Here is a 20,156-nt window from a genome sequence, read left to right on the forward strand (position 1 = left end):
ATTAATTAATTAATTAAAAATTAAAAACAGCTGGGCAAGGTGGCACATGCCTTTAACCCCAGAACTTGGAAGGCCAAAGTATGAGGATCTCGAGGCCAGCCTGCTCTACATAATGAATTCCAGGTTAGCTGGGGCTATAGGGAAACCCTGTCTTAAATCAAAAGAAACAAACAAAAACAACAACAAAAGCATGTCCACAGCCTGAGGTTTAAATTTTAGAAAACAAAATATAATATAGGCCTATCCCACCAATCAGTGGTGCCACACTACAGTTCTCTTTGGTTTTGGTAGTTTTGGTAGGGTGTTTAAGGAAGGCCCTTGGGAAACCCAAGCTAACCTAAACTAACCTAACTAAAACCCAGGCTGACATAGAAGTCCTTATGTAGACCAGGTTGCCTGATCTCACAGAAATCTGCCTGCTTCTGACCCTCTAGTGCTGGGATTAAAGGTGTACACCACCACACCTGGCTTTAAAGATATTTACTTTCTATTTATTTATTTATTTATTTATTTATTTATTTATTTATTTATTCTGTCTTTTTGAAGTAGGGTCTCCCTGTAGCCCCAGCTGACCTGGAACTCACTATGTAGATCCACCTGCCTCTGCCTCCCAAGTGCTGGGACTACAGGCGTGCGCCACCACACCTGGCTAAGATTTTATTTTTTATTTATTCATGTATTTATTTCTTTATTTGGTCTTTTTGAGACAGGGTCTCCTTATAACCCCAGCTGGCCTGGAACTCACTATGTAGACCAGGATGGCCTTGAATTCACAGAGATTTGCTTGCCTCTGCCTCTCAAGGGCTGGGATTAAAGGCGTGCACCAACACACCTAATTTAAGATTTTATTTTTGTGTATGTGTGCCTGTATCTGTAAATGCACCCATGTTGTGCAATGCCTTTAGAGGCCAGAAGAGGGCATTGGATCTCCTGGAACTAGAGTTACAGAGGGATGTTAGCCTAGATGTGGGTGCTAGGAACTGAACCAGGCTCCTCTGCAAGAAGCAGTGATCTTAACTGCTGAGCATCCCTCCAATCCCAAAGATATTTTAATTTAATAAACTGTTTAAGATAAATATCTCCCAGGCAATTTTTGACTTATACTTAGTACAAGAATTAGTCCTTGGCCAAGCATGGTGGTACACACCTTTGATCCCAGCATTTAGGAGGAAGAGGCAGAGGCAGGCAGATCTCTATGAGACTGAGACCAGTCTGATCTACATAGGGAATTCCAGGCCAGCTGGGGCTACAGGAAGACCCTGCCTTAAAAAAAGAAACACACACATACACACACACACAAAAGAATAGTCCCTGGGCACAAAAAGGGCACCTATTCCCAGGACAAAAGCTGTGGAGCAGGACCAGCATTCCCAGCCCCAGACTGAGCAGTGCTGCTCCCCAGGCCCTGTGCACCACCAGGAGATCGATGCTGGAGCTGACCTGTAGTCTTCCCTGGTGGCGATGAGGCTGGACACGTTGCGCAGGATACCACCTCCACTCTCAATGACAGCCAGGGAGTTCCCTTGGCAGCGGTAGGTGAGCGTGCTCACCAGGAAGCCCAGAGCACCATCCACCTGGCAGATGGCCGCCTTATTCTCTGTGCTGTGTGCAGACAGGTTCCACAATGCACTGAGCACGCTCTTCAGGGTGGACTCCTGGGTTGGGAGGGGGATGGCCAGAGTGAGGGGATATAGTCACAGAGGATGGCCACAGAGCTTTTCCACAAAAATAGCAGCCCAATCAGCTGGCCCAGGCCTGCCATCCTAACACTCAGGGGGCTGAGGCAGGAGTATTGCAAGTTGTAGGATAGCCTGGGCTACAGAGGGAGACCGTGTCTCAAAGTAATATGTGAAAGCTGGGTGTGGTGGCTTACACCTTTAATGCCAGCAGCACTCAAGAGGTAGAGCTCTGTGAATTCAAGGCCAGCCTGGTCTACATAGTGAGTTCCAGGTCAGCTGGTGTTACAGGGAAACCCGGTCTCCAGATGATGATGATGATGATGAGGAGGAGGAGGAGGAGGAGGAGGAGGAGGAAGAAGAGGAGGGAGATGAGGAGGAGGAGGGAGATGAGGAGGAGGAGGAGGAGGAGGGAAAAAGAATGCTCTAAGTGAATAGAGTCCCTGCCTAGAATCCACAAGTGACGGGCTGGGGGTGTGGGTCAGGGGTAGAGTGGCAGGCAGCCTCGAATCTCCCAGTGAGGTGGTAGGGGAATTGTTCAGGGATAGAGTGACAGCCAAGAATCCCCCAATGAGGGGCTGGGGGAGTGGCCCAGAGGTAGATGACAGCCTAGAATCCCCCAGTGAGGGGCTGGGGGTTCAGCTCAGTAATAGCCTGTCTACCATGTGAACCCCGTTTTCATCCTCAGTACTGTGGTGGTTGGGGTTGGGGGTTTTGATTGGGCACAGGGCCCAAACACACACAAATTGTGCTGTCTCAAGGCCGCAGAACTGCATGCTGGGAACAGTTGAGGCTGGGCCACTTGCGCATTCACTTACTTTGACTTCCCCAGAGACAGGGAGTTCATCTGCCCTAGTGTCTCCCAGCTCTATGGCTATGGCTGATGCTGACCAACTATGGCAACTCCCACTGACTCCATGCATTGCCCACTGGCCCAGAACTCACCTTGGTAGCCCGCAAGACACACTCCATGAGGGCAGTCATGCTGCCCACCTCCCTCAGTACTTTCTTGCTGTTGATGTCAGCTCTCCATGACAGATTGCGGAGGATGCTGGACACGACCTGACAGGAGGAGCAGGCGGTCATAGTAGACCCAGAGTCTTCTCTCACTGTGGCACCTCCCCCCACATTGACCCTGGAAAGGGGCTGATAACAGAGCCTGGGCAGGGAGTGGGGGGCACCATGGAAGTCAGTTTGTGGAGACAAACTATCCCAACCCTGAGGAAGGGGGGCAAGCCAAGGCTACCTCCACCCCTTCCTGGTTACCTGGTGGAGTTCCTCGCTATCAGAGGCCAGCTGGGCTACAATGGCCTCCATACAGCCTCGGCGGGCGCACAATGTGGCCTGTTGTGGTTGATATGGGATAGTGGAGGTCACAGCAGTTAGAACGGGAGGCTCCTCTGACCTTTCTCTGTACCCCACCCCCATGGAATATATTACCAACCCTAAATGGTTAAGCTTGGTCACCACCTGTGAGGTGACTGTATCGGTCACATGAAGAAGCATAAACAGGTGGAGACCCCTGTCCTCTGCCAGGGCCTAAGCCACAATTCTGTGTAGGACATAGTGGGAGCCGCCTGTCGAGGGGACCCAGGTAAAGACTCTTCCCACTTCACCCCACCCTCAACTGGGCCTCAGTCTGTCTGTTTCTATATCAGGTACAACTGTCCCCACCCCTCAGCATCACATCCAGGCTGGGGTGAGGTAGAGGCAGGCTCAGTATGGTCCTTAAACCCCACCCATCCACATGCCAGCCCCGAGAACCTTATTGGCCACGTCTCCAAAAGTGAGGTTGGTGAGGGTCATGCCTGCATAGCGGCGCAGGGCAAGGTTGAGTGGGTCCTGTGTGGTCTTGTGCATCTCGTAATCCACTTGCAGCAGTTCCGCAATGGCCTGCAGCCCACCTGGGGAAGGAGGAGGTCACGCGGAGAGCTGAGGATGGCAGGTGTGGGCGCGGCCAGCCCTGGCCACTCTGCTTTATGCCACCACACCTTCCCAAGTCAGACACGGTGCTCCATCTACCCAGGTTCTATATCACAGCTGGAGGGTCAGTCAACAGCCCTGTATGATCCAGGAGGGGACACCAGAGGGATGCTCACCTAGCTCGTTCATGGCACGACGGTACTCATCATCAAAGGACAGCTTCATCACCGCACAGGTGGCCTGGCAGATCTGAGGCTCAATGGGGACAGGGGCTGTGGGCAGGGGAGATTAGATAGTTCACATCTGTCGACTATTCAAGAGTGGACCCCAGAGTTCTTCATACCCATAGCCCAGGTTCGGGGTAGAGCCCCTGCCTAGAATCCCCCAGTGAGGGGCTGGGGTCATGGCTCAGGGGTAGAGTGATGGCCCAGAATCCCCCAGTGGGGGGCTGGGGGGCATGGCTCAGGGGTAGAGTGACAGTCCAGAATCCCCCAGTGAGGTGCTTGGGGTGTGGCTCAGAGTAGAGTGACAGCCCAGAATCCCCCAGTGAGGGGCTGGGGTCATGGCTCAGGGGTAGAGTGACAACCCAGAATCCCCCAGTGAGGTGCTGTGGGCAGGCTCTGCATTTGCCCTGCATACTCACTGCCTCCTGCACTGCTTCCCTCTCCTGAGTCTCGGGCCTGCAGCCAGTCCCAGGAGGTCTCACAGTAGGCACGGATCTGCTCCAGCACATGCAGCACCCGCATCTCCTTGCGTGCCAGGCCCTGATCTGGCTGTGAGAAGACGATGTTGTGCAGAGCTGCATTGGCGCGCATGCGAGCGTCCTTGGCACCTGGTGCCCCCGGGGTCCCTGTGCGGCCTCCAGACCCTGCCTCTGTGCTATGCAGGATCTGTAGCAGCAGTGGCAGGCAGCCTGAACGCCGCATGGCCACACAGCTCTCTGGTGAACTGGACATGGCCAGTAGCGTTCGTGCAGTGTCCTCCTGGTCCCTCGTAGCCAACATGGACAGTAACCAGAACACGACCTCAACCTGCAGAGGGGACACCAGATGAAGGCAGATCAGGGTGTGAACTTTGCCCCACTATCTACATCTGCCAACTCCCCTTAAAGAAGGTGGCTGTTGGGCTGGCAAGATGGCTAAGGCAGTAAAGGAGCTTGCAGCCATGCCTGACAACCTCAGCTCCATTACCCAGACCCACAAGGTGGAAGGAGAGAATTGATTCCCAAAGACTGCTCTCTGACCTCCACAGGCATGCAGTGACACATGTGCCCTCCCCACTACACACAGTGAAACAAAGTGTAATTTTTAATTTTTTAAAATTTTAAAAATATTTTATTTTTATTTTATGTGTATGTGTGTTTTCCTGCATATAGGTAAGTGCGCCCATGTCGTGCAATGCCCACGGAGGACAGAAGAGGTTGTCGGATCCTCTGGAAATGGAGTTACCAACAGACAGTTGTTAGCTGCCATGTGGGTACTGGGATTTGAACTTGGGTCTTCTGCAAGAACAGCCAGTGTTCTTAACCGCTGAGCCATCTCTCCAGCCCCAAAGTATAATTTTTTTAAAACTAGCCACATGGTGGCACGTGGTTTTAAGTCCAGCACGCGGGAGGCAGAAGTAGGTTGATGTCTGAGTTTGAGGTCAGTCTGGTCTACATAGTGAGTTCCAGGCCATCCAGAGCTACATAGTGAGACAGGTCTTAATAGAAATAAAAATAAAAAGATGTGGCCCATAATTCCAGCACTCAGAAACCTGAGGCAGGAGGATTGCTGCGAGTTTGAGGTCAGCCTCTGCTACATAGTGAGGCTGTCTGAAAGGAACAAAGACACCCGCCCCCAGGAGCCCCACAACGTAGGCGGCGCGGGGGGGGGGGGGCAGCTCTCCACAGCAGGGGAGCTTGGAAAAGGCTCTCCCTCGGGCTGGGTGCCGGGCCTCCCTTACCCCATGGCACTGTCCTGGGGGGTCCTCCCTCCCTCACCTTGCTGTTGCCAGGTTGAGGGGCATCCTCGGGGTGCGTGGGAACCTCGGCCTCCGGGTCCTCCTCCACTGCCACGGGCTTCACAGCCAGTAGGGCCTGTAGGGCGAGCAAGAGGCCTAGGGATTCAGTCTGCACCCCAACAGAGCACAGCGGATAGACCCCCTGGGGCTGTGATGGGGCTGCAGACCCCTTGCTGCGGGGTTGGGGGTTGCCACCAGCTCTGGGCTCCAGCTCTGCCTGGTCCCATACCTGGGGTTCCGTCTGCTGCACCCTGTCTTGAGCCTCCAATAGCTCCTTGTCAATCTGCTCCAGGCGGGAAGCGCGGATCTGTAGAGAGAGACCAGGGCTGGGGCCCTCAGGGAGAGGGGGCAGGACCCCAACCCCGCTCTGTCCCCGTCCCGCCCCACGCCCCACGCCCCACCCACTCCCCCGCCCCGCCCCTCCGACCTGCGCGCGCTGCACCATCTCATCCGAGGTGCCAAAGCGCTCCTCCATCAGGGAGCGGATGTGCTGGGCCTCGAACTCCAGCTGCTGCCGGATCAGATCCATCTGCATTGAGAACTGCTGGGAGGAGGGACGGGCTGCGGTGAGGGGCGTGGGGGACTCCACTGCAGCCCCTGCTCCCCCAGGCAGTCCCCTCGTTCACCCCCTCCCCCCGAGTGCCCCCCTCCTACCGTTTCCACGTGCGGCAGCTCGTCCAGACGCTTGGCCAGGCCCTGAAGCTGTGTGTAGTACCACAGCTTCTCCTTCTCTTCCTTCTCTATCTCACTCAGCAGGAAGCATCTGGCGGTGCAAGGGGATTTGCATGAGGTGGGTTCCCGAAGCACCCCGCCCTTGTTCCCAGCCCTGACCTGGGTACTAGAGGGAGCTGGTAGGTGAAGGTAAAAAGCAATCCCTTGGGATGCAAAGGCATGAGAGTTCAAAGATCCCTGGGACCACAGAGCGAGACCCTCTTTCAAAAAAAAGTGGCTGGCCAAGATGGCTCAGCAGGTAAAAGGGCTTGCTGCCAAGCCTGATAACCTGAGTTCAATCCCCAGAGGCACACACAGTAAAAGGTGCCTGTCAACTCCTTGGAGTTGTCATAAATGTTAAGAAATAAAAATCTTGCAGAGCATGGTGGCGACAGGACTTTAATCCCAGCACCTGGAAGGCAAAGGCAGACAGATCCCTGTGAAATAAAGGCCAGCCTGTGCTACATAGTAAGTTCCAGGTCAACCGGGGTACAGGGAGACCCTGTCTCAAGGTATGGGGTTGGGTACCTGTCATCCCAACACTGAGGAGGCTGAGGAAAAAGGATCATAGATTTGAGACCAGTCTGGGCTACATAGTGAGACTTTCTTTAAAACAATAAAAAGTAGCTGGGCATAGTGGCCCACAACTTTAACCAGCACTTGGGAGGCAGAGGCAGGCAGATCTCTGTGAGTTTGAGGCCAGCCTGGTCTACATAGCAAGTTCCAGGCCAGCTGGGGCTACAGGGAGACCTGTCTCAAAAAGACCAAAAAAAAAAATATATATATAGAAATTCTGGAATCCATTGAAAGAATGCGCAGGCATAGTGCCACACACCTTTAATCCCAGCACTCCGGAGGCAGAGGCAGGCGAAACCTCTGTAGGTTAGAGGCCAGCCTGGGCTACATAGCTAGTTCCAGGCTAGCTGGGGCTACAGGGGACCCTGTTTAAAAAAAAAAAAAATTAATTCTTCAGTCAGCCCATCTGACTGGCCTCACACAACCCAGACAAGATGAGCTGGGTCTCAGGCCCTGCCCCCCTCCACTGGCCATGGGCCCAGATTTGTGTTTTTTTTTTTTTTTTTTTTTTGAGGGTTCTGTTCACTAACAAAGCCAGCCTTGAGGCCCTCTGGTGCTAATCTTGATTCTGAGTCCTAACTTTGGATGTGGCTCTGTCCCCAGAGACTCCTGTGAGTCTGGGGCACCTCCTCCCCTGCCCAGGGACATCTCCTAGGAGCCAGAAATGTCCACTGTGGTCCAGCTGGTGTCAGCCAGCCAGAAACAAGAGTGGGGCTGCGATGGGTGTGGCCTGTGGGGGTGGGCCACAGACCAAGTGAGCCAGTTGGAGGGGGTTGGGCCCTGGGGGCGGGTCCCTTCCCAAGCCCCCACACCTTTCCTGGTCCAGTTCTTCAAGTAGACGGATGGTGGCCCGGCTCAGCTCCCCAAAGCTGTCCTTCAGTGGCCCAGAGCTGTGCACAGGGCTCCCCTCTGGGATCTGGGCAGAGGGCTCCTGGTGCAGGGTGGGTGGCTGGAACTTGAGGTTGTATAGACTGCTGATGTCAGTCTGGAGAGCTGGTAGGAGGGAAGTCATTGGTAAAGGTAGGGTAGGTGACCCACTGCCCCCCACTTCCCCACTCAGCCCCCACATGGTTACTCACCCTTCAGCTGCTCCAACACTTCTGTCTGTCCAGAGGACACCAACACTCGGGCCTCCTGCTCTAACTTGCCCTGCAGGTGTTTCAGTACTTCCTGTGGAAAACAGCAAGGAAAAGAGGTGCTGAGCATCACAGCTACCCTGGGGAACCCCCTCAGTACCCCCTAAGATCTCTACCTTCATGCCTGAGGTTTCAGTCTCCAGCTTGAACAGGTGGCTGGAGTTATCCTGTAACTCCTGCCTCAAGTAACTATTCTCCGCCTTCAATGCCTCCACCTGCCGTACCAGCTGCTCATAGGATGTAACAGAGGTGGCCATCTTCAACTCCTGCAGTGCCTGGGCCGAGAGAGCATGAGGTTGAGTTGATGGCCATGAGAGGGGGGGCACTGGTACCCCTCTAGACAGCCTTGCACCTGAGTTCAGCCCTCCCACCCATTCTGGGGGTGCAACCCTGGGGCCAGAGTGGCAGGCAGGAGTGAACCACTCCAAGCTGGGCCTGGTAAATCTGGAAGACAGATGGTCAGACAGACAGACAGACAGACAGACAGGCAGACTGGAGGTGGAAGCTCAGGGTCTTTTGATGGCTGGCTGATGGATGGACAGACAGGCAGGGACACCTGAGCTGACAGCCAGGCAGAGGAACAGAGATCTGTCACCCTGACAGTCTAAGTCACCAGGTCAGGTGGACAGGCCAACCAGACATGACCAGGCTTACAGGCTGACACCAGAAAATTTGACCAACAGGCAGACAGATGGGAACGGATTCCCACCAGGACACAACAAGCTGGCAGACAGAAAGACTCGGAAGGACAGGTCATTGGCTGGCCCTGAACACTGTGAAGGGAGCTAAGGCAGGAGATGGGCAGGTGGGAAGGAAGTGCCACAAGGTAGACCCATGCTTACCAGGCTCTCACCAGGGGTCTGAGTCCTGAACCACCAGGAACCCCTGCAGCCCCTCACCCCTCCATCCATAGCTGGGTCCCCGGCAGCTCTGTTCATGTCCAGTCGCCTCTGTCATAGGTACCCCCTTCCTGTGTCCTTTGTCACAACCTGGTTCTTTGTGCTCTAGCTGTCTCCGGTCTCGGGTCCAGCCTCCTCCCTCCGTCTGGCTGGTGCCTCCCCCCTCAACTTGGTCCTTCTACCACAGCCATCCCAAACCCCCCAAGATTCCCCTTCTGTCTTTGTTCCTTTCCATCAGCTGGAGCCCCCTCCCTCTGCCTTTGTCTGAGGCCCACCAATAGCGACTCATCTCTTCCTCTACCACCTCCTCCTCCCTGGGAGCCCTCTTCCCTTGCCAGTCTGAGACTCCATCCCAAATTAACTATGCCCCCCTGGGGTCGGGGAACACCTGCTCCTTTGCCCCCTCCCCCACCTGCACACATGCTTCCACATTCTCTCCTTTGCTGCAAGTGCCTTGCCCACCCTGATGTCACCCAGGGCAAAGGGGGGCAGGAGGACATTTGAGGGGCTCAGCCTCCTGTCATCTCAACTGGTCCAGAGGACCTACTGTGTTCCTAGCCATGCCTTCTCACCACCACAGTCCTAAGTCTCAGATGTTCCCAGAAGAGAGAAACTGAGGTGGGGGAGGGGGGAAGGCAGGCATGATCTGAATTCAGATTCTGTCCCTGGCACAGCTCAAAGCCAAACAGTCAGATATGGTGTGGTGGCACATGCCTGTCATCCCACCCCTCAGGAAGTAGAGGCAAGAGGATCAGGAATTCAAGGTCAGCCTCAGCTACACATGGGAGTTCAACATTAGCTCATCTATAGAGAGCACTGTAGAGTGCAGGGAACCCAGCTCCCTCAGAGGATGATGAGATGTTGGCCATGGGCGGTCTCAGGGTAGAGGTACACAGAAAAGAAGTGGGGGACCACATACCTCAACACTAATCCCGCCCAAGCCAAAGTCGGGGTGTCCCAGGGCATATCTGCTCTAGCCAGTCCAGGCTTCAGGCTGAAGTGGCCAGTCACATGCACCCCTATCTGCCCACCCATACAGACATGAGGGGGATAAATTCCCTCCCAATACAGCTTGTTACCCTGTCTCCAAACAGCTACCAGCCCCTCAAAAACTGGGTCCAGCTATATCCCCCCACCACTTCCTGAGTCTCTGATACCCCCGGTTCCTCCTCCCAGCCTCTTTCTGCCTCCCCCAAGAAGAAGCTATAAGACTTACAAATTGAGGGCTCAAATACCTCTTATGGATCACCAGTGCCGATAAACCCTGACAACCCCCGCCAAATTCTCTAGGAAATGTATTGTCCTTAGGCTCTCTCTCTCTCTCTCTCTCTCTCTCTCTCTCTCTCTCTCTCTCTTTAGTTGAGCAGTTATATTCCTAGGAATTGACCCTACAATCTGTTCATTTCTGTGTCCCATGCTAAAAGTGTCAACACAGCCCCCACACCTGATCCCTCACACACACACACACACACACACACACACACACACACACACACGGCCTCTTCCTTCAGGAAGCCCTCCTGTCTACCCCTGTCCTGACAAATGACAGGTGGATATGCAATCCAGGGGAAGGAGGCACAGATGTAGAGAGAGAGGCCCAAAGGGGCTCATCTCTGAATTCTTGTCCTCACAACCCCTTTTTCAGAGATGGGAGGGGGAGACACACAACAACGCCCAGGGATACACAGCATCCTGTTCTTTGACCCTTCAGGAAGCCCTCCTGTCTACCCCTGTCCTGACAAATGACAGGTGGATATGCAATCCAGGGGAAGGAGGCACAGATGTAGAGAGAGAGGCCCAAAGGGGCTCATCTCTGAATTCTTGTCCTCACAACCCCTTTTTCAGAGATGGGAGGGGGAGACACACAACAACGCCCAGGGATACACAGCATCCTGTTCTTTGACTCCCTCCCATCCTTCATGTCTATTATTTCCCAGCTGATGCAGCTGTTGGTATCCCTGGGTGTGTGCGCACAGCACTGGCCAAAGCGACTCAGATGCCCACTTCACCCAGACTCGGTTTCCCCTCCAGATCCTATTCTGGGTTTGAGTCTATGCTGACAGGGCGAGGCAGGTCGCACTCCTGTTCTCACCCCCCAGGGTAAAGATGCACCCGCTTACTTGCATCTGGGTGAGCTGGGAGGCCTCGGGCCTTCCTCCGCCGCTCAGCTCGGCCTGAAACCCAGACCTGGGGGCGGGGTCTCAGCAGTACAGACAGGACGGACAAAGCCCCATCCAGGCCTGGCCCAGGCCGTGCAGCCGCTCCCAGCGCTGGGCGAGACCACCGCGAGCCAGTAGGGGGAGGATGAGGGATGCAGGCTCGCGGGCCAATGACGGCACGCGAAGACGGGCTGGTGCCATGGCAACAGCCAATAGCAGCCCGGGGCGGGGACCACTGGCAGCGGGGCTTTGGGCTTCTGCTGGGTCTCAGGGACTAGTGGGAGGGTAGGCAGATGCTGGATTGGGCGAGCCCCCTCCCTAGGAAAAAGGGGGCTCCCCGAGGACCAGGACTCCATGTAAAACATCAAATTGATGGCTATAAGACCAAAATCTTGGGGGGCGGGGATGCATCCCACCGAGTGGAGGTGTTAGGGTCTGTGAGGCTGGGGACAAGCAGAGCTGGGGTTCCCTGGGGTCCTGACTGGCCTGGAACTTGGAGGGTCACAGGGAGTGGGCAGGCACTCTAGGGAGATCTTCCCTGTCTCCATGGCACAGCATCAGGACCTGGGCCTGCTATCTCATGTGAGGTCCCCCCTCCATGTCTCTGTTTCCTTTCTCTCCAAGTCTGTCTTCCTGAACCCCAACATGCCCTAGAAGGGTCCCTCTGAGCACTTAACCTGCAGAGCCCTCTGATATTCCAGGCTCACAGGACATAAGGCTGTCACCGCTGCTGCACAAGGTGGCTTTGCCAGCCACTCTCCCATTTTTCCTAGCCTGGAGACCCTGAAAAACCATAGGGTTCCTGCCCCTCTGGATACCAAGCCAAGTAAGGGAGTCCCCTTATCCCCTGAGTTTTGAGGCTGTGACACCGGGGGACCACGAAGTTTCCTGCCTGAGTACCTCCCCCTGGGCTAGCTGAAGTCTAGAAGCTTCCAGCTGGCTGAATGAATGGAAAGAGGAAATGGGCAGAAATGGGGTCCTTTGGGGACTTGGGGAAGGCTACTCTACAAAGTGGATAAGGAACCAGGTGTAGGGGATCAGACATTCAGGAGACTGGGGCAGGCGGATCTGTGAGTCTGAACCCAGCCAGGTCTACATAGTGAGTTCTAGGTCAGTTGGGGATACAGAGACCCTGACTCAAAAGGACTAATTTAAAACAATATATGGGGTGTGGTGTGACATGGTTCAAGAGTCAACTTATGGGCCAGGAGGGGCAAATCTAGGACTATGGAGAGAGCAAAGCTTGCTTGGGGGTAAAGTAGATGTCTGGGGCAGTCTTGGAGTGTTCCATAGATTGTGGGGTTCAGCCAAGGCTGGGAATGCAAGATTCTGTGGGGTGGAGGATTGCAGGGTGTTCTAGAGGCTCAGCTCAGCTGAGCAAGGTTTGGAGTAGGGGTGTGCAGCCCAGGCCTTGGCCTCTGCCTCTACCTCCTTGTGTGACCTTGGCTCCAACCTCTGGCCTTGCTGCTTAGTTCAGTGGGGAGCTTGGGTAGACAGCCCTTTTCTGTGATGGACAGTTTTACAGGACTTTCTCAGGCAAGGGCTGGAGGTGGCACTAGTCACTCCAATCCTTCAGACATGGGGAAACTGAGGCTTGGGCCAGGAAGTATGCTGTTTCAATTCAGGAATGGGCCCCCACTGAAAGGCTGAGTGCTTTAGGCCTCCCTAGGTAAGATGCCCTTCATCCCAAACCCTTAGAACATTCCGGCTGTCAGTGTCCTGGCATTGTTCCAAGCCCCTCAGTGGACTCCAGTGTGTGGAGTTGGGGTTGAAGCTCTATGACGCCATGCATATTACTACGGGGAAAGGATGTCTCTGGGGCGGGGCAGCCACTAAACCGGGATGGTGAGCCTCAGTTTCCCAGGAGGGGAGCAGGCAGCCCTGAACCGGCAGCCCTGGACCCCTGGGGGTCGTGTCCTCTGAGCACAAGGTTAGCTAGAGCCCCAGGTGTGTGACCTTGGGCTCCTTAGTTGAACCCCAACCTCAATTTCCCCTTAAGTGGGCAAACTGTAATACTGTGGGGCTCAAAGACCTGAGATGTGTGTGGGCGGGTGGGATGGACTGTCAGGAAAGGGGGCTCCGAAGTGGGCTTGGAAACCGGTCTGGAGAGGCGCAGGGTGTGGTCGTCGTCCCACCCCCTCCCCCAGCATCCTGTGCTGAGTGGAGCATTTGAGGTGCAGACCCTGGTCTCCCAACCTGCATCTCCAAGAGGGGATGGAGAATGGGGGAGGAACCTGGGGAGACGGATGACGGAGGAATGAGGAGGGAATATGGAGGGGGCATGGGGAATGGAAGGGACAAGGAATGGAGAATGTGGAGGTGATAGTCCCAGGCCCAGGGATGCGCTTGCAAGGAAGCCTTGCGCCTGCGCAGCACAGAGGGGTCTCCTCAGAGCAAGTGGTGGAGGCCAGCCTCGAGCACATCCTCAAGTTTCCCTGGCAACCATCTCCAGGGCAACTACGCAAGACCCCCGCCCGACCCATGGACTCCAGTACACACATCTCCACCGGGTGTCCAGGACCGAGTTTTCCACGGTCAGGACCCCACGGTAGCTGTGCACCCAGGACCCAGGTCCTCGATCAGGGTCCCCACGCTGCACCTTACCTGGTCCCCGAAGAGGGCGGAGTGCAGGAGGCTCAGCAGACCCCAGAGCCCCATGGAGCTGTGGCCTGGAGATCGGCGCCCCGCCCTCAGCCGCAGGGATGGGGGCGGGAGGCCGCGCATTCTGCGCCTGCGCGTAGGCAGGGGCGGGGGTGTGGTGGTGGTGTCACCCGGTTGGGAGCCTGGGCTGTGAGACCCTGAGAGATGGACTTCAATGCCCTGAAACTGGAGTTTCCATATTACCATGTGGGTGACAAAAAGCGGCTGATGGGACTGGGATCTCCAGGGTTGATGGTGGTCTGGGGAGATCACACTGAGACAGGGGAGGGGGTCCATGGAGAATTGGGGACCGAGAACTAGAGGTGGACTCCACCCTGTGGCAACTGCCTCTTGAACCTGCATGTGGACAGACACCACGCTGCCCATGCATCAGCGCTGTACCCAAGGTTTATGATTCACTCAACAAAGGATTGCTGGATGGCAGCCTGAGTCTGATGCAAGGCTTGGAGGAGGACCACCAGACCATTTTTGGTTTTGAACACAAGATTTCACTATGCAGCCCTGGCTGGCCTAGAACTCACAAGAGATCTGCCTCCAGCATCCTTGGATGAAAAGTGTGCCTTGCAGGGCATGGTGCCACATATCTGTAATCCCAACACTTGGGAGGCAGAGGCAGGAGGATCTCTGTGAGTTCAAGGCCAGCCTGGTCTACATAGCAAGTTCCAGGCCAGTTGGCACTACAGGGAGACCGTTTCAAAAAAGACCAAAAAAAGAAAAGCCTGCCTCACCATGTCTTTAACACCTACAGAGCAAACCCATCCAGATCCCTGGCCTTGAGCTACCAGGTAGAGGATCCAATCCAAGTTGGGCGGTGGTGCAATGAGAATCAGGATTGTCAAGTTTGAGGTAGAGGGATGGGACCTAGGACTGAGCAGCACCCCAGTCCAGAACCCAAGGTTGACTGGGTGAATCAGGATGGCCAGTTTAGTGTGCATAAGGCTGAGAACAGACACTAGAAGGGGACTCTGCAGAATCAACAGAAGATGTATAGAGGACCGCATATGGTAGGGGAGAGAGCAGTGCCATGCTTGGGAAGATGGATTGGAACCAGAATCCCAGGGAGTCTCTGATGCAGTGGGGAACTGCCCTCTCAGGAGTTGGGACCCCACCTGAAGGAAGGGTAGCAGGAAGTGGAGTGAGCAGAGAGAGACCCAGGGCTACACCCACCCATCCGTCCAAGGGGTATCTGGCTAGTTTCCGGCATGGAACACAATACTCAAGGGGGCTGGAAAGATGGCCCAGCAGTCATGAGGACCTGGGTTCAGTTCCAGGGGATCAGAGTCCCTCTTCTGGCCCCTGTGGGCATTGCACACAGACACACAATAAAGTTCCATGGGAAAAAAAAACTAGGAGAATCAAGCAGGGCAGTTCTATCCATCCACCAAGGCATTGACTATGCCAGTCAGCACTGGCTTGAGAACTTCGTTTCCACTGGATGTGTGACATAGCACACCTGTCATCCCAGCACTCAGGTGGCTGCAAAGGACCTCAAGTTGAAGGCTTGCCTGGGCCTGGGTTTAGACAGTGTCAAAAAAGTGAGCATTCTCCCAGCAGGTAGCAAACCCCTCTTTCCTGTAAAGACTGACAGGGTATCAGGCTGCCTGTTCAGCATTGTACATCTCTTGATGGCAGTCTCCAATCCTGAGGGATCTCCAGGTGAGGGTGGGGCAGCCTGTTCTTGCCGGCCCACCCCAGACTGTACTCCAGCCTGGCCTCCCAGACATGAAGACCACCATCTCCCGGCCTCCCCCAGCACACCCAAGACCAGAGAACCAGGACAGTACATCTAGAGGAGAGGCTCTCACAGCCAAGACTGAAGATGACCAATTGGAGCCTCCCCGTGCTCACGGCCTGAACCAACCCCACCAAGACACCTGTGACCTGTCCTGCCCACTCCCAGGTAAGCAGTGGTCTAGAACAGGGAAGGAGGAGGACACATGGCCCGGCTTGGCCTCATCCCCGACCCCATTAAGGACATGGCAGTGGAGACTGGACAGGCTTTATTGGTTACTTGAGGGGGATGAAGCGGGAGGAGTGGGTGGCACCGATGCCAGGCCGGCCATGCTTCACAGGCTTGTAGGTGATGGAGAACTCCCCCAGGTAGTGGCCGATCATCTCAGGCTGCAGGGAGAGAGAGTCAGCATGGAAGCTGGGTTGCTCGGACCTGCCCACCCCAAGAGGCTGCACACACCTTGATCTCCACCTGGTTGAAAGTCTTGCCGTTGTACACGCCCACCATACTGCCCACCATCTCCGGCAAGATGATCATGTCTCGGAGGTGTGTCTTTACCACCTCGGGCTTCTCCATGGGCGGAGCCTCCTTCTTGGCCTTGCGCAGGCGCTTGAGCAGCGAGTGCTGCTTCCTCCGCAGGCCGCGGTTGAGGCGGCGCCGCTGGCGAGCACTGTACAGCTGCATGAGCTGCTCGCTGCAGGGACAGGGGTCATGGCTACATGGATGCCCAAGGACATAAGGCTGTAACCCTGCTGTGTACTAGCACGGAAAATTCCGGAACCATCGAGGCCAAGTAGCTCAAAGACCTCGGCTTTATAGCACAGGCCTTTAAGCCCAGCACTCAGGAGAGAGCAGATGGGTGTCTGTGAGATTGAGGCCAGCCCGGGCTACAGGGAAACCGTGCCCGCCCGCCCCCCCCCCCGAAAAAAATCCACTAGGAGATGGCTCAGCGATTAGTTGAGCTTGCAGTTCTTGCAGAGGACCTGGAGTGGGTTCCAGCACCCACGCGGTATCTAACATCCGGAACGCCCCTCTTCTGGCCTCCGTTGGTTTTGCATGACATGGGTGCACTTACATAGACGCAGGCCAAACACTCACACACATTAAGGGAAAAAAAAAAACAAAAACAAGAAGAAAAAACACTAATTCACTAAGGCAAAGCCCCCTGTACAGCCCTCGGAACAGGAAACACAGACCTGGGGTCACCCCTAGATTCCAAGGCCCCTCAGAAGCCTCCTGAAACCCACAGGAAATGACATCAGCTTATCGAAAGACCGCCTTTCTGTATTTCAACCCCCCAACCCTAGGCTCGGATTCACCCACCACCAGCCAACTATTCTCAACCACTCCTGTTATCTCAGTTACCAGGATTCTAAGGCAGAGGCCAGCTTTGGCTGCATAACCACACTGAGTCCAAATACAAGGCAAAACTGAAGTAAGTTGGTAAAATGCTTGTAGCTCAGTTGGCAGAGTACTCGTAGCTTAACTGTTAGAAGACTTATAGGCTCTGTCCCAGTACTAAGGAGGCTGGGGCAGGAGGATCAGGAGTTGAGGCCAGCTTGGACTCTCTGAGACCCTTTCTCAAAAAAAGTGAAAATGGGTGTGTGGTTCAGTGCTGGGTCCCTGGGGCGGCATTAAAATGTGCAAAACCATCAGAAACCAACCATGCCTGAGGAGGGAGCCCGGGGTCTCTTACTAGGACATGTCCAGCAGCTGGTCCAGGTCCACGCCGCGGTAGGTGAACTTTCGGAAGGTCCGCTTCTTCTTCTGCTCCACTTCCGCCTGCGTAAGCGCGGGACAGGGGTCAGCGGTGGCCCGCGATGCTTCCTCGGGTCCCCCGGAACCCAAGCGCCGGGGTTCGGTCAGCTACAGCCCGGTCGGTAGAGGCCGGTGCGCTCCGAGCTAAGAGGGCCCAGGGGCTCAGAGCCCTGCGCGGCCCCGTCCGTCCACCTGATCTCCACGTCCGCCCCGCACCCCCCGAGGACGCGAGCTTATCGCACGGTCCCAAATCAGTCAGCCCGACTCCCAGCACGCCACCCGTCGAGCAGATGGCGGCGGATAGCCCGCGTCTGAGGCGCTCACATGCGCTACTCACCATCTTGCCGGCTGCGGGGGAAAGAACGCGTAGCTGGCGCCTGCGCAGTTATCCAGAACTGCGCCCGGAAACCACTCCCTCGCCGGCCACACATACGCTCCCGCCCCCAGAGCACGTCTCGCGCCCCCAGTGGTGTGGAAGGCGCAGCGCAGGGGCGTGGGCCCTGAGGCCGTTCTTTTGTTTCTCCACAGGTTTGCACTGAGTCCAGGCTGGCCTCGAACTCACAACAATCCCCATCTCCGCCAGACTTTTTTGGGGGTGGGGGTGGGGGGGTGTCTTATTAGGCAGGGTCTCCCTGTAGCCCCAGCTGGCCTGGATTCGCCATGTAGACCAGGCTGGTGGCCTAGAACTCACAGAGATCCACCTGCTTCTGCCTCCCAAGCGCTGGGACTAAAGGCCTGCGCCGCCAAGCCTGGCTTATTTTTGAGATGGGTTTTCAAGTGGGCTAGTCTGCAACTGGCTACATAGACGGGGCTGGCTTCAAATCCAGAGATCTGCCTGCCACTATGCCCAGCAAGGAGACACTTTGTTTTGCAAACAAGATCTCACTATGTAGTCCATGTGAGCCTCAAGCTCTCCATCGTCCTGTCTCAGCCTCCTCAGAGTGGGGATGACCCCAAGTGTGTGGCTGCCTCAGATACCCACTTTGACTGCATTTACTGAGCATCTATATTAAAGTAGTTGTGTCTTGAGGTTCCAAGCCCACCAGGGGAAACAAAGGTACCATAAATGTCAGAGCAGAGCACAGGGAAGGGGCAGAGTCCTGGCTTCCCTGAAACAGACATAAAACTAAATAAAAGTACTAACTGAACTGCACTCGGGACGAAGAAGCTGGTGGACCTCTGTGAATTCAAGACCAGCCTGGGCTACATAGTGAGACCTTGTCTCAAAAAGTGGAGGGCATCTTGGCTTGTTGCACATACACTGAGGCACTGGGTTCATTCCCAGCACCACGTAAACCAACAGTGGTGTCAAACCTGTCATCCCAGCATGGGGGGGGAGGCAGATTAGGTGTTCAGGGTCATCTTTGCCATGAGTTCAAGGGTAACCTAGACTACGAGACCCTGTCTCAAATAAAATGTTATTCATGTTCTGGGAGGCTGAAGCAGGAGGGTTGTTGAGTTCCAGGTGAGCTGGGGCTACTGTCTTCAAACAAACCGGACAGATGTCTCAGTGGCTCAAGCGATTGCCAAGCAGGTATGAGGACCAGAGCTCAGACTCCCAGAAACCCATGTAAATGCCAGGTAGGTATGGCAGCCCACCTGTAATTCCATAATGGGAAGGCAGAGATGGTAGCCTGAGCAGGCTGGCATGAACCCTTGGGTATAACTGATAGACCTTACCAAATCCTGGGACTAGGCCAGTAAAGTGAGGTAGCCTATTCCTGGTCTTCACAGGTTGTCTACTGTATGTGAGGGCTCCTGGGTGGGGGGGCACTGCTGAGCCATTTGCACTGAGTGGTAGGCATCTACCTCCCTGGCTCACTACAAGCAGAGGGGAGCCTCCCCACACTCACCATGTTTCTGGAGCCGTGGCTGCCAGCAGTCTCCCTCAACTCAAGCATGACTAGTGCTCATGTCCAGGGTGCTTTGGGGTTTTGTTTTTTTGTTTTTTTTGAAGCAGGGTCTCCCTGTAGCCCCAGCTGTTCTGGAACTCACTATGTAGACCAGACTGGCCTTGAACTCACAGAGATACTCCTGCCTCTGCCTCCCAAGCGCTGGGATTAAGGGGTGTATCACTACACCCTGCATGTTTGACAGGATCTCATTTAGCACTGGTTGGCTTCAAACTCACTATGTAGCCAAACATGACCCTGAACTCATCAGGTGTGTGCTCTGCTAAATGAGCCACAAATTTGTTATTTTTTGGACGGGTTTCCCTGTAGCCCTGACCCACCTGGAACTATGTAGACCAGGCTGGCCTCAGTCTCGAGATCTACCTGCCTCTGCCTCCTGAATGCTTGGATTAGATGTGGGCCACCACACCGGTTGTCACAGCCACATTTTTTAAAGGTTTACTTTACATGTGTTGAGTGTTGAGCCTGCATGTATGCAAGTATACCACGTCTGTTCCACAAGGGTCATAAGAGGGTGTCAGATCCCCCTGAAACTGGAGTTACAGGTGATTGTCAGCTGCCATGTGAGAGCTGGGAACTAGACCTAGGTCCTCTCCAAGAGCAGCCAGTGCTCTTAACCGCTGAGGACCTCACTCTAAATTTTTTATTGTGTGTACACCCCAGGTGCCTGTTGGAGCAGAGGGTAACTCTGTGCAGTCTGTTATCTCCTTCCACTTTTACAAGGGTTATGATTTCAAACTTAGGTCACCGGGCTGGCAAGGCAAGTATTCTTACCTGCTGAGCCATGTCAGAGGCCCCAAGCCTACTAGTATGATATTTCTAAGCCCTGGTCATGGTGGCGACACTTGGATTCCAGGAACACTGGCCGCAAGCCATGTTCCCTGCAGTACTGTGTAGGACCTGTGGATGTCACTTCAAGGCCAAACTTGAGGCTTTACGGGCTGGGCCTATTTCTTAAGACTCTGGCACATCCCACTCCCCTTCAATGGGTCAACAATGGCTGTCCTGTCC

General features: G+C 55.0%; 2 protein-coding genes across 6 annotated transcripts in view; both read right to left on the reverse strand.

The window, feature by feature from the left end:
* Nucleotides 1-13,781, reverse strand: part of Apc2 (APC regulator of WNT signaling pathway 2) — a 21,895-nt gene extending 8,114 nt beyond the window's left edge. Inside the window, exons 1-14 of one of the 3 annotated variants that reach the window (XM_008837159.1) lie at nucleotides 13,686-13,781; nucleotides 8,140-8,298; nucleotides 7,967-8,057; nucleotides 7,700-7,880; nucleotides 6,255-6,363; nucleotides 6,028-6,144; nucleotides 5,830-5,907; nucleotides 5,581-5,676; nucleotides 4,243-4,630; nucleotides 3,776-3,871; nucleotides 3,441-3,580; nucleotides 2,943-3,020; nucleotides 2,622-2,738; nucleotides 1,441-1,655 (exon numbers count right to left, since the gene is read on the reverse strand). In XM_008837159.1, coding sequence (XP_008835381.1) covers nucleotides 1,441-1,655; nucleotides 2,622-2,738; nucleotides 2,943-3,020; nucleotides 3,441-3,580; nucleotides 3,776-3,871; nucleotides 4,243-4,630; nucleotides 5,581-5,676; nucleotides 5,830-5,907; nucleotides 6,028-6,144; nucleotides 6,255-6,363; nucleotides 7,700-7,880; nucleotides 7,967-8,057; nucleotides 8,140-8,298; nucleotides 13,686-13,739 — 1,919 coding nt within the window. In that variant the 5' untranslated portion in view covers nucleotides 13,740-13,781. Of the gene's footprint in view, nucleotides 1-1,440; nucleotides 1,656-2,621; nucleotides 2,739-2,942; nucleotides 3,021-3,440; nucleotides 3,581-3,775; nucleotides 3,872-4,242; nucleotides 4,631-5,580; nucleotides 5,677-5,829; nucleotides 5,908-6,027; nucleotides 6,145-6,254; nucleotides 6,364-7,699; nucleotides 7,881-7,966; nucleotides 8,058-8,139; nucleotides 8,299-11,042; nucleotides 11,186-13,685 lie in introns of those variants that run through there. The other 2 variants (XM_017799117.1, XM_008837158.1) reach the window with 2 other exon arrangements.
* A 1,944-nt stretch (nucleotides 13,782-15,725) lies between these two features.
* On the reverse strand, nucleotides 15,726-17,693 carry Rps15 (ribosomal protein S15). 3 transcript variants are annotated; one of them, XM_008837160.3, is made up of 4 exons: nucleotides 17,570-17,693; nucleotides 17,171-17,256; nucleotides 15,934-16,168; nucleotides 15,726-15,863 (listed from the first exon to the last, which is right to left on the reverse strand). In XM_008837160.3, the coding sequence occupies exons 1-4, from the start codon at nucleotides 17,570-17,572 to the stop codon at nucleotides 15,750-15,752; spliced, it is 438 nt and encodes a 145-aa protein (XP_008835382.1). In that variant the 5' UTR covers nucleotides 17,573-17,693; the 3' UTR covers nucleotides 15,726-15,749. The 3 variants fall into 3 exon arrangements, with proteins under 3 accessions (XP_008835382.1, XP_029421307.1, XP_029421306.1); XM_029565447.1 differs by having other exon boundaries at nucleotides 15,946-16,168; nucleotides 17,139-17,256; nucleotides 17,570-17,687; XM_029565446.1 differs by having other exon boundaries at nucleotides 17,139-17,256; nucleotides 17,570-17,687.
* Between the last annotated feature and the right edge of the window lie 2,463 nt (nucleotides 17,694-20,156).

This window comes from Nannospalax galili, unplaced genomic scaffold (assembly GCF_000622305.1).
Source record: "Nannospalax galili isolate Female #2095 unplaced genomic scaffold, S.galili_v1.0 scaffold77, whole genome shotgun sequence".
NCBI lineage: Eukaryota > Metazoa > Chordata > Mammalia > Rodentia > Spalacidae > Nannospalax > Nannospalax galili.

What these genes read in the sequence shown, in the direction of transcription:
- Rps15 (XM_029565446.1), bottom strand. Translation starts at nt 17,663, where the DNA reads ATGTGTGGCCGGCGAGGGAGTGGTTTCCGGGCGCAGTTCTGGATAACT. An exon ending in GGGCTCCCTCCTCAGGCATG is followed by an intron (nt 16,169 to 17,138) that starts GTTGGTTTCTGA and finishes CTGTCCCTGCAG; the next exon opens with CGAGCAGCTCATGCAGCTGT. An exon ending in TCAACCAGGTGGAGATCAAG is followed by an intron (nt 15,864 to 15,933) that starts GTGTGTGCAGCC and finishes CTCTCCCTGCAG; the next exon opens with CCTGAGATGATCGGCCACTA.